This window comes from Chiloscyllium plagiosum, unplaced genomic scaffold, assembly GCF_037043375.1.
Source record: "Chiloscyllium plagiosum isolate Xiang-an unplaced genomic scaffold, Cpla_swu_hap1 HiC_scaffold_7, whole genome shotgun sequence".
In the NCBI taxonomy this organism is placed as follows: domain Eukaryota; kingdom Metazoa; phylum Chordata; class Chondrichthyes; order Orectolobiformes; family Hemiscylliidae; genus Chiloscyllium; species Chiloscyllium plagiosum.
Genome location: NW_028270145.1, coordinates 20,658,952 through 20,671,086, shown reverse-complemented (window position 1 = coordinate 20,671,086; position 12,135 = coordinate 20,658,952). Strand labels below are relative to the sequence as shown.

Here is a 12,135-nt window from a genome sequence, read left to right as displayed (position 1 = left end):
GGGTCAGAAAGATAATTTTCCATACCTAAACCCAGCAGGGGTTTGAGTATCTGATTTTTCACGTCACTCAGCTTGCAATGGAATCGCCTCTCTGATGATGCCAGTTCATGTAAGCTAGCAATGTAGCCCATTACGTTCCTGTCTGAGAGCTCCAGGCACATCTGTCCCCCTGCAACCAGGCTGTTTATGTATCCAATCTGAAACCAAACACAGAGTAACATTAAAGAAAGATGACAAGAACTGGTCAACAAGTCCACGTTCCTTCTATCCACACCAGACACTGCGAACACAGGAGAAGTATGACTTTCAGTTCTAGAAAGCTGGTAAAAGGATTCAACTGAACACCCCCAAGAATTCATTCCTTCAGAAACAAAAAAAGTTATAAAAACAATACACCAGAAACATTCAAATACTCAACGTGAAACTTAATACATCCACACTCTGCTTCTTATACCACAGATGCTTCCAGATCTGATGACTATCTCCAGCATTTTCTGTTTGATTCACAATTCCATCATCCGCAGCATTTTGATTTTGCCAAATTAAACACTATTGCTCCAGGTCAGAGACTAGGAATCCTGCACTGAGTAACCCTCTCTCCTGTCCATCATCTACAAGGTACAAGTCAGTAGTGTGTTGGAATGCTCCCCACTTGCCTGGATAAGTGTAGGTCCAACAACACAGGAAGCGTGACACCATCCAGGACAAAGCAGCCCACTTGACTGGCATCTGAACTATGACCTCCAACATTCACTCCCTTCACCACTGATGTACAGTGTTAACAGTATTCTACAAGATGCACTGTATCAACTCATCAAACCTCCTTTGACATGACATTCCAACCCACAATCATTACCACCAAATAGAACAAGGGTAACAAATCCACAAGAACACCTGCAAGTCCCTCTCCAAGTCACATGCCATTCTGACTTGGGACAGCGATACAGTCCTATCAGTATTTCTTGGTCAAAATCCTGAAACTCCTTCTTCACAGCACAGTTGATGTGCCTGGACGATATGAACTGCAGGCATTCAGGAAAGCAGCTCACCACCATCCTCATGAGGGGAATTAAACATGAGAAATAAATGGCAGGCAACACCCACGTCCTGAGAATAAATTTTTAAAAATCCAGAACGTTTAGTCACCCCACTTACTGAATCAATGCTTATGAGGCTTCATATTGTCTGCCATAACAAAAAGCCCACAAACTCAAGTGGACAAACATAGCAGCCAATTTACAGACAAAGCTGCACAAAGAACAAAATAAATCTTTTTCAAAAAAAAAGCTGGAATAAGTGCTGTCCAAGACATGGGGGGAGATATACCAGCTGTTCTTTCAAATGCTCAGACAACGTTTACATTTGCTAGAGAAAGCACACATTTCATCAGGATGATGTGTCCTTTGATCATTCAGCACTCAGATCTCCTGAACCCAAAGTGAAATTTCAGTTCGAGCAGAGCTGGCAACCTTAATTTCTTCCTTCTCCTTGCTCATATTCTCAAAAAACTTGTAACCATTTGCTCTCCTCCAAGCCCATCATGTTAGCAGTTCTCTTCCCTCAGGTATATTCCCTCATGCCTTCAAACCATTGCCTTCAATCCCTAGTTCAAACTCTTTTACCTAGTTACTGACTCTATCCCTCACCCTGACTGAATGAGACTGTTTGCAACTTTGGCATCATCAGTGACCCACTTAGGGGTGTACTGCAAATCACACATCAACACCATTTCCAAGATCACCTATTCCCATGCATTGCCTGACTGCACCCTGTCTCAGCTCACCTACTGCTAAAGTCCTCACTCACCTCATGACCTCTTGACTTTACTATTCCAACATAATCCTTGCTGGTATCCCACATTCCATGCTCCATTAAAATGGCATCATTAAAAGCTCTGCTGCCAAAGTCTTTACTCACACAAAAGTCTGTTCACTCATTAACAATGTACTTGCTGATATGCATCGACTCCTGTTCAAGCAGTACCTCAACTTTAAAATTCTTGTTCTTCTTTGCAAATACCTCCAGTGTCCTCACTTTTTCCTATCTCCAATCTCCACAAGTCCCACAACCCTCCAAAATAGCCACAATCCACCAATTCTGGCATCACATGCAACTCTGATTTTAATTACATTACCACTGCTTTTAGCTGCCTGGACTCAAATCTTTAGAATTCCCTTCCTTGCATTCCTCCCTTTAAAACACTTAAAAAAAACCTGCCTCTTTGATCAACCTTGTGGCCATCTGCCTTAATATCATTTAAGATGACTAGGTTATCACAACTTGTTTTCTGGTACTCATGTGAAGTGACTTATGACAATTCATGACATTAAAAGGCAGCTACATAAATTCAAGTCATTGCTGTGCTGCAATTCTCAATTCATTATTGAAGCAAAGATGGTTTTGAAGCTCATGTAATGGCCAAAATTACAGACAAGTGTTTAAAATATGTTCACAAGTTAAAATAAATATTTATTTTTTTCTGTTGAAAAAAATTTTCCCTCTCTGTTCAAAGCATAGCAAAACCGACAGGTTGGACATGCCTATATTAAATAAAAAAGATCAGTAGGTAACAGTGCGGTTTCCTATTTGCTGGTTTTCAATCTTTTCAGGTTCAGGTCAATTTTGCCTAAAAGATGGAATACATCATTATACTCACATCTCCAAAATGCTTTCAAGGAACACTCTTATTCACTCAATATGTCATAGAACAAAATGTGACCTAATGAGCAACAGACAAATAACCTCAAAAGGGAGATACAACAGCAGTAGAAACTGGGTAAAAGTTCTAGCTCAAGTGAAACATTTTGGGGGGGGGGGGGGGCAATGGTACACTGCAATACATCCAACATGAGTTTCTCACAACATAACAGCAACTGATCAGCTTAAAACTCACTCAAGAATAGTGATCAATTGAGTTACATGCCTAGTCTCCATTTAACTCATAAAACTAGTGTGTTCTCAGATGATAATTACTTGGAACAAGATTAATACAATCTATACACTGAAGGAATTCCACCTCATCTCTACAGGTTGCAGCTGTGGCCTGGTCTACTAGTGCACAATAAATAGTGTCTACTTAGCTTGGACAGCTGTATGTATCACCACCCTTAATACTTAGAATGGAGTGTCAATCTTCAGAGAGAGTATTCAGTTAAAAGCTCAAGAGTAATCCTGCTGAGGTTTTTTTTTAAACATGTCTTCCATAAAAACATCAAACTAACAGTTTACAACTTTTCAAAACTGACTGCAAAGACAATGACCTTTTTACTGAAAGCCAGGATGAAGAAGCAAGTCACATAATTATGGTATAAGTGGTATTTAAGTAGTTAAAGATAGAACAAACGGCTCCAGGAAGTAGTAGTGATAGACATATGGCTCCAGGAAGTAGTAGTGATATACAAAGACCAGAAATCCACAGCTAACTGATCCTTGAGAATATGGTGACTCACCTTTTAATGCATAAAGTGCAGCATACAAAGACTATTTATCTCTTTGATATCCATTTTTTCCCCCTGACATACTTCATTGAATCATACAGCTAATGTCTATGCTGTTTATTTCCCCTCCTCCAAACTCCCCAAATCACCCCTTGCTCCATGCCTGTGATTAGTTTTCTTGCCCCCAAATGTTTATCAAAATCTGGAACTTTCATTCATTGATTTGGAACCTTCCAAATGGCAAAATCAATTTTGTCCCAGATTATTCACACTGCTCATAGCTGCCATCAGATTGATTAGCCAGTCTTCTTAAAGAAGTCTGCCATACTTGCTAGTTCTTAAACAACTTCCCCAAGAAAGATTGGCAGGTCATGGTCAAAGTCATAATTTCTTCTCTTGGAAAGTTTGTATTACCCCACTAAGACCATATGACTTTGCTTCCTTGACAGCTTCCAATCTTGTAAGATAATATTGTATAAGGTCAGGGTTTTGAAAGGGTTAATGTTGGAGTCTGTATTAGGCTCCACCCAATCTGATGTCATCAATGTTTGGAGGAAAAGGGGAGTTGAGCTTGAATTTTTATGGAGGTAGATGAGCCATCATTGTTTCTTGATTGGCTAATTTAACAACATATTAAGGATATGTAACTTGTACTGATTGCAATCATGCAATAAACTATATCTTATTAAAATCAAGGGCTTCTTATTAAGATTCACAAATGGTTATCTCTGTCCCTCTTAACCAAATAGTTTCTCAGATTCAATCTCGTTGGGTTGGTGGCAACACTCCACTCCAACCATTAGCTAGTTCTAGTTGGTTCCACAGAAGTTATAACATTAAGTATTTTCAATTTTTTCCTTGATAATATTCTTTCTTCCTATATTTACGACAGCATCCATTCCTTAGTGAAGATAGATATAAATTACTTAGTATTTGAATTTTAATTTCCACCTCCAAAAGAAAACTCCCTTTTGCTCCCTAATTATTTTGATTATGCAGATGATTTAGACAGTTTGGTTCTCCTTTGTCACTTGCTAAAATGTTCCCATACATTTACTTTACCTTTATTTCCTCTTTTGTTTTTCTCCTATGCTTTTTAAATCCAACTTGGGTTTATAACTTAGCAGAGAACTGATAATTATCAAAAGCCTCCAATTTGTTTCATTAGTTATTCAAGAAGCTCAGGTGCCTTGCCTTTTCCTCCATGTGGGAATGTATCTAGTCCGTATCTAAACTCTTGCTTCTTTGAAGGTAATCCATGCTCGTTTACCTACTGACCTCTATCTCTTATTCCAATTCATCTTGAACAAATCCTTTTCCAAATTGAAACTAATGCTTTATTCACTCAAGTGCCTCAATCTTTGATCCACGTTATTTTCATAACTTCTCTAAACTTGATGGTGATCACTGTTCCACAAATGCTACACCAGAGATACATCACAATTTGTTCTTCAAACTAAATTACACATTACTTCTTTTCTTCACTGGATTGAAAGTGCATTGATAAAGGAAATTCCTCCCTTTTTTTTCCTTTTAATTGTTGTTTTCAAGTCTATTGAATACCCCATGATCACAACTCTAAATTCCTTGCACTTTTCTATAATTTTCCTGGAAATGTGTTCAACAGTCCCTTTCAGCTATTTGGAGGCCTATAACATTTACCTTGCAGTTTGAGATTCTCTACTGTTGTTTATTTCTAACCAGATAGAATCTTTGAATTTCTCAAATAGATCATTCCCTCTTCAAAGCTGTAATGAGATCTGTTATCAACATGAACACCTATTATTCCTTTGTGAATCTTTCTTGAACACACTATAGCCCAGAATATGAAGTGTCAATTTCTCCCCTTCTGTGATTCGGAGATGCCGGTGTTGGACTGGGGTGTACAAAGTTAAAAATCACACAACACCAGGTTATAGTCCAACAGGTTTAATTGGAAACACATTAGCTTTCGGAGCGACGCTTCTTCATCTGATGAATCACCTGATGAAGGAGCGTCGCTCCAAAAGCTAAGGTGCTTCCAACTATCCCCTTGTGTGGACCAGCTCTTTGTTGCAATACTGCCACTATATTGCAATCCCAGGAGCTAACTGTACCTGCAGGTTATCAACATTATCTACTGAGCATTTGTTTGCATTTTTTTTAATAAATATTTTTATTAGAAATTTAACATTTTAACAAGTTTACAAAAATAAACAAAACTCTCAAGTACAAACATTGATATACAATTAAATCTTAAATATATAATAACCAAAATATAACAAAAGAAAAATACCGAGGAAAAAAAACAAAACTCAACTAACTACTAATCTAACCTACAACTAACCAGAGTGTATATTTAAGTCTCTTACATTATTCAAATAAAAGAAAGAGAAAAAAAAAACAGCAGATAACATAGAAATTGGGTAGTGAGATACATCAAATGTAACAAAATCTGTATTCGTGCGGGATTCCTCTCCCAAGGGGCCCCGGACCAGCCAGGTTCGTAATCTCAATTCAATAAAAGCCCTTGTTAGGATAGCCGAAATATCTGTATTCATATAATTCAAGAAGGGCTGCCATATTTTAAAAATAATTCGGTCTTTCGGTACACCATATTTGTAAAGAAGTCAAGGGGAATACATTCCATAATTAATCTGTGCCAATTTGAAAGTCCAGGGGGGCTCTCAGCCACCCAGTTTACCACAATATTTTTCCTTGCACAGAAAGAGAATAGAAAATAGTCTCTTCCCGTACGTGTCCAGGGGAGGATAAGTTCGAAAAGCCCAAGAGGAGAGATACAGGGTCCACTTTAATTTCCTTTCCTAAAATTTCTGTCAGGGCACTTGCTACTTTAGTCCAGTATCTACGGATCTTATGACAGGTCCATAGACAATGTACAAGAGTGCCCACCTCTATTTTACATTTGGGACACTTTGGGGATGCCCCTGCCTTAAATTTTGCCAATCGATCCGGTGCTATATAGGACCTATGAAGTATCTTCAGCTGGATAGCCTGAGTTCTGTTACAGATGGTGATTCTTCTAGCGTTTTTCCAAATGTCATTCCATGTTTCTATAGAGAATTCTAGTCCCAATTCCTGATCCCATGTTTTAAGCAGATTGTCCATATCTCCCGATACTTCATCATGTAGTAAATGATAAATAGCACTGATGGAGGATACCCCCATTGGTCGTAGTACTCTACATTCTCTATTTGATTTATAAAGACTATCTAATAACGTAGTCTTCTTCTGTATATAGTCTCAAATTTGGAAGTATCGATAGAGGTCTCCATTAGGTAATCCGAATTTCTGACACAGCTGTTCAAAAGACATCAGGACCCCATCTTCAAATAGGTCCCCTAGTCATGAGATACCCCTGGATCTCCAGAGTTTAAAAGTGGCATCAGTAAACCCCGGTTGGAATCCCCATGCTCCCACTATTGGCGCATAGGGGGATGTTTAATGTGAGTTGCCCTCATTTTGCCGCATTATATTCCAAGCTTTAATTGTATTTAGTATTATAGGGTTTTTACAGTGATCTGTAATAATTTTCTTCTTGTCTGAAAATAAAAGGTTAATAAGTGGACATTTTACTTGAGAAGCTTCGATGTCCAGCCAGATTGATTGTGGATCAAACAAGACCCAATCAGCTATGTAACTTAATAAGGAACTTAACTGATATTTCCTAAAATCTGGGAAGTCCAATCCTCCCCTTGCCTGTGGAAGCTGTAGCTTCTTCAGCTTAATGAGGGGCCGTCTATGATTCCAGATAAAGGAACCCAACCAGCCATATAATTTACGTAGTGCCAGCCTTGGCAGCATCACCGGAAGCATTCTCATAGGATATAGGAGACGGGGCAGGACATTCATTTTAATTAGTGCTATTCTACCCAGCCAGGAAATTGGAAGGTCTCCCCATCGCTGGAGGTCCTGCCTTATCCTTTCCAGTAAATGCACAAAGTTAGCCTTGTAAACCTGACCAAATACTGGGGTAATAAAAATGCCTAAATATAAGAAACCCTCCAGGGACCAACGAAAGGGAAAATGGGATCCATCCACTAAGTGGGGTATCATAGCAAGGCCACCCATTGGCATAGTCTCCGATTTTGAGAAATTAATTTTATAGCCTGAGAATGCGCTAAATGTATTAATAACTTGGATTAAGCGAGGTACGGACATCAGAGGATTACTGAGGAATAGAAGAACATCATCTGCATAAAGGGTAATTTTATGTTTACCTGTACCAATCCTCGGGGCCGTTATATTAGGATCAGCCCGTATAGCTTCTGCTAGTGGTTCAATTATTAGCGTAAATAACAATGGCGAGAGAGGACATCCCTGACGGCAGCCCCTACCCACACTGAAGCTATCCGAACCTAATCCATTGGTAACCACAACTGCTTTGGGATCACTATACAATGTTGAGACCCATTTGGTAAACACCTTTCCAATGCCAAACCTTTCCAATGTGTAAAACAAACATGACCATTCAACCCTATCAAATGCCTTTTCCGCGTCAAATGAAACTACTACTCCTGGTATCTTTCCCTGATGGCAGGCTTGAATCATATTCAAAACCCTTCTAATATTATTGGATGATCTACGGCCCTTAATAAACCCCGTCTGATCCTCCTTTATGATATGTGGCAGTACCCTTTCTAGTCTCAATGCTAACGTTTTAGAAAGGATTTTAAAATCTACATTTAGCAAGGATATTGGTCTGTATGATGTATAATCTTCTGGATCCTTTCCTTTTTTAAGGATAAGAGAGATATTTGCCTCTTTCAGCGAAGGCGGGAGACAGCCCTGACTATATGCATAGTTATACATGTCCATAAGTGGACCAGCCAATATTTCTGTAAATTCTTTATAGAATTCAGCTTGAAAACCATCTGGGCCAGGTGCCTTACCGCTCTGAAGTTGCCTGATTGCGTCAAGTATTTCTTGGACTGTTAGGGGAGCATTTAAGACCGATACCTGTTCCGGAGTTAGGCCCGGAAAGGTCAAATTTTTAAAAAATGATTGCATCCTCCTAGTCCTGTCTTCATAATCCAGCGATTTATATAAATCAGAATAAAATTTTCTAAAAATTGCATTAATCTTTTTATGATCATGAGTCAAAATACCCGTACTTTCCTTGATAGACGTGATAGTTTGAGGGGCCTTTTTTTTCTTTGCAAGAAATACTAAGTATCTACCCGGTTTGTCGCCAAATTCATATAACCTTTGTTTTGCAAATAATATTTCCCTCTTAGCCGTTTGGGTAAGTGTAGTGTATAGAGCTGTCCTAAGGGCCGTAATCCTTTGCAATTTAATAATAGAAGGTCTATCAGCGTATGCAGTTTCAGCTGCTTTTAAGCGTGCTTCGAGCAGACGCTGTTGTTCTCCCTTTAATTTTTTCTGGGTCGCTGAGTAGGAGATGATCAAACCTCGCGCGTAAGCTTTGATGGACTCCCACATCATTGATGGGTTGCTAGCCGTACCTAAATTAATTTCTAAAAAAAGTTTGAAATTCTTGAGAGAAGTACTTTACAAATTTACTGTCTTTCATTAGGAAGGGGTCCATACGTCAATGCCGAGGGGATGTCCCATTGTTCCTCACCATGGTTTCCATATATACAGCAGCGTGGTCGGAAATTGCTATACTACCTATTTTACAGGATGATATGGAATTTAAAAACATCGAGGGGGCAAAAAACATATCAATTCTGGTATGGCATTTATGTGGATTGGAGTAAAAAGAAAAATCTCTGCCCTGTGGATGAAGACATCTCTATACATCTACTAATCCTAATTCTTTATTCAGATCCACCAATTGTCTAGATCTGGGAGATACTCCTGCAGTAGTCTTGGGAATCCTATCTATTTCCGGATCCATAATACAATTAAAGTCTCCCCCTATAATTGTATGACAGGCACCAAGAGTCATCAATTTTGAGAAGGCTTCCGTGACAAATTTAAAGGGGTGTGCTGGGGGGCAGTACAAATTTAAAATCCCATATTCCTTTCCATTTATAAGGGCTTTAATCAGAATATATCGTCCAGATTTGTCTTTTATCTGATTTAGGATTTTGAAAGGGAAATTCTTCTGAACAAGAATAACAACTCCCCTACTTTTTGAGCTAAAAGAAGAAAAAAAGGCCTGATCAAATCCACCCTGTCGTAACTTCAAGTGTTCTTTATCCAACAGATGTGTCTCCTGTAGGAGAGCTATATCAACTCTTTCTTTCTTAAGGTTTGATAATATTTTCTTCCTTTTGACTGGCGAATTACTCCCCTTGACATTCCAGGTGCACCACTTAACCGACTGATCAACCATAACCATCCGGCAAATCCGAGACCCCTCGGGAGGGGAAACCCTATCCAAAACATCCCGAGCATAGAGCATATAAAATTCACAAAAATAAAGGCTCTCTAATACACTCACAACAGTATAATAAAAAACTATTTCTAAATAATAAAAAAAAACATATTTAAATGGAGATTTTCCCCCTTGTTCCCAGAGGGTATCACTTCCTTTCCAAAGGTCCATCGTATCCTCTCCCAACCAATGCCCCATCCTTGACCCAGGCGCTCCTCAATTGGATGAGGAGAATTCAGATATAATACAAAGCTAGAGTTAACAGTGAGCACCCTACCCCCACCCCCTCCCCTCTCCTGGATATATTTGGTAATGTTAATACTATGTATAAACATATATAACTATAAAATTACAACCTCAACAAATAATAATTAAATATAATAATACAAAATAGCAAGGGAAAACAACCCCGCTCCTAGAGACAGAGGTAAAATAGAATAAGGTAACCACCTTCCCCCATCAACATTAAATAAACCCCCCGGCTTATATATATATATATATATATACCAACCCCAAGGGGGGGAGAAAATTGTTAAATAGTGAACAAATAAATAAATCCCTCTCCCCACCCTCCAAGATAATATTAAACAGTAAGGTAAGAAAAAAGAAAAAGGGGGGGGGATATAAACCGGAGTGGGGGAATGGCAAACCAACATCCATTGTCTCTTACAATTTATCTAAGAGAGTCCAAAAATTCCTTCGCCTTTTCTGGCGATCCGAAGTTATACACGGATCCTTCATGGTTAAAGTGTAGCGTCACTGGGTAGCGTAAGGAGTACTGAATATTTAAGTCCCTTAAACACTTCTTCGCCTCATCTAATGCCTTCCTCTTTCAGACCAGAGCTGGGGAAAAGTCCTGGAATAACATGATCTTGGATCCTTTATAGATCATGGCTTGGGAATCTTTTCCAAGATTTCTAGAGGCTTCTAGGAGTATCTGCCTCTCCCTATAGCTCTGCAGCCGGAACAGGACCGGGCGGGGGCGCTGGTTCGAGCCGGGCCCGCGTATTGCTACCCGGTAGGCACATTCCACCCTTACCTGGCCTGATCCAGCCTCCAGATTTAAAAGCTGTGGCAGCCACTGCTCGAGAAACGCTGTAAGCTGGCCTTCCTCTTCCCGTTCAGGAAGGCCCAGCAAACGAATATTTTTTCGGCAACCTCGATTATCGAGGTCATCAATGTGATTCTCTAAGGTCCAGACTCGCTGTTCGAGAGTCCGGACCTGATCCACGGCCGATTGCGCTGTGGTTTCGGAGGTCACGGCCTTTAGCTCCGCCTCTCCGACTCGGCACCCGATTTCTTTAATGTCTCGGTCGTGCTTTTGCAGCGCGGCCGAGAGTGAGTCCCATCGACTTCGGGATTCTTCAATAAAAGCGTCGATCTTTGCATCCAGTTTGGAGATGATTTCCACGAGGCTCGCCACCGTAGATAAGTCCCCCGGGGCGGCTGTGGCCGCCTCTGCTGCAGCTGGAGAGGGTGGGGGAGGGGTTCCTGCTTGCTGAGAGCTACGGGCTCCCTTCCCTTTAGTCATTTTTACTAAAAATTAGATTGTTTAAATTTAATACTAAGCAACTAATTAAATTAAACAGCTATTTTAAATGATTTGGTGAGTGTGGTGGGGGTGGGTGGCCCACTTTGCCCAAGTCTTGGGAGGAGCACTGTAGACTCAGACTTGCTGGGTCGCCGCCATCTTGGATCCCCCATTTGTTTGCATTTATGCACATGCGCTGTAAGTGAGCCTTAGTTTGCCCTGCAGCTCACTCCTTTCTGATATCTTCCTCTATCCTAGATAACCATCCAATCCAATTATTCTTAATTTATAAATCACTGAGTCACACAGCACAGAAACAGACCCTTCAGTCCAACCAATCCATGCCAAACAAAATCCCAAATGAAACTAGTCCCACCTGCCTGTTCCTGGCCCATATCTCTCCATACCTTTCTTATTCATGCATGTACCTAAGTGTCTTTTAAACATTGTAACTATGCCTGCATTCATTACGTATTAAGGAAGCTCGTTCCACAAGCTAACCACCCTCTTGTCCAAATCAACACAACATCCTGGCTAAGAGCCAATTGTATTTTGTATTTTTCCTATTCTTGCGTTATCACTTTTCTTGGCAGATCATTACAATCCATTAAAAATCCATTTTAAATGTTCTAGTGGTGTGATTTCCCTTGAGTACAGTCTGTTCTGATATAACGCGATAGTTCAGTTCCCATACGATCCCGTGTTATAAGAAAATCGGCTAATACCATTTAAACCAATGGGACCGGATTGCATTATAGCCAATACAAGTAAGGAAAGTTCACATTCTACAAATCATGGTCTACATTCTTCAATCATGTTATAGC

At 39.8% G+C, this 12,135-nt stretch overlaps 1 protein-coding gene across 8 annotated transcripts in view; it reads right to left on the bottom strand.

Moving 5' to 3' along the window:
* Positions 1-12,135, bottom strand: part of als2b (alsin Rho guanine nucleotide exchange factor ALS2 b) — a 150,771-nt gene that overhangs the window by 58,102 nt on the left and 80,534 nt on the right. For all 8 annotated transcript variants that reach the window (XM_087988788.1, XM_087988787.1, XM_087988790.1 and 5 more), the window contains one exon: positions 26-197. In XM_087988788.1, coding sequence (XP_087844914.1) covers positions 26-197 — 172 coding nt within the window. The remainder of the gene's footprint in view (positions 1-25; positions 198-12,135) is intronic.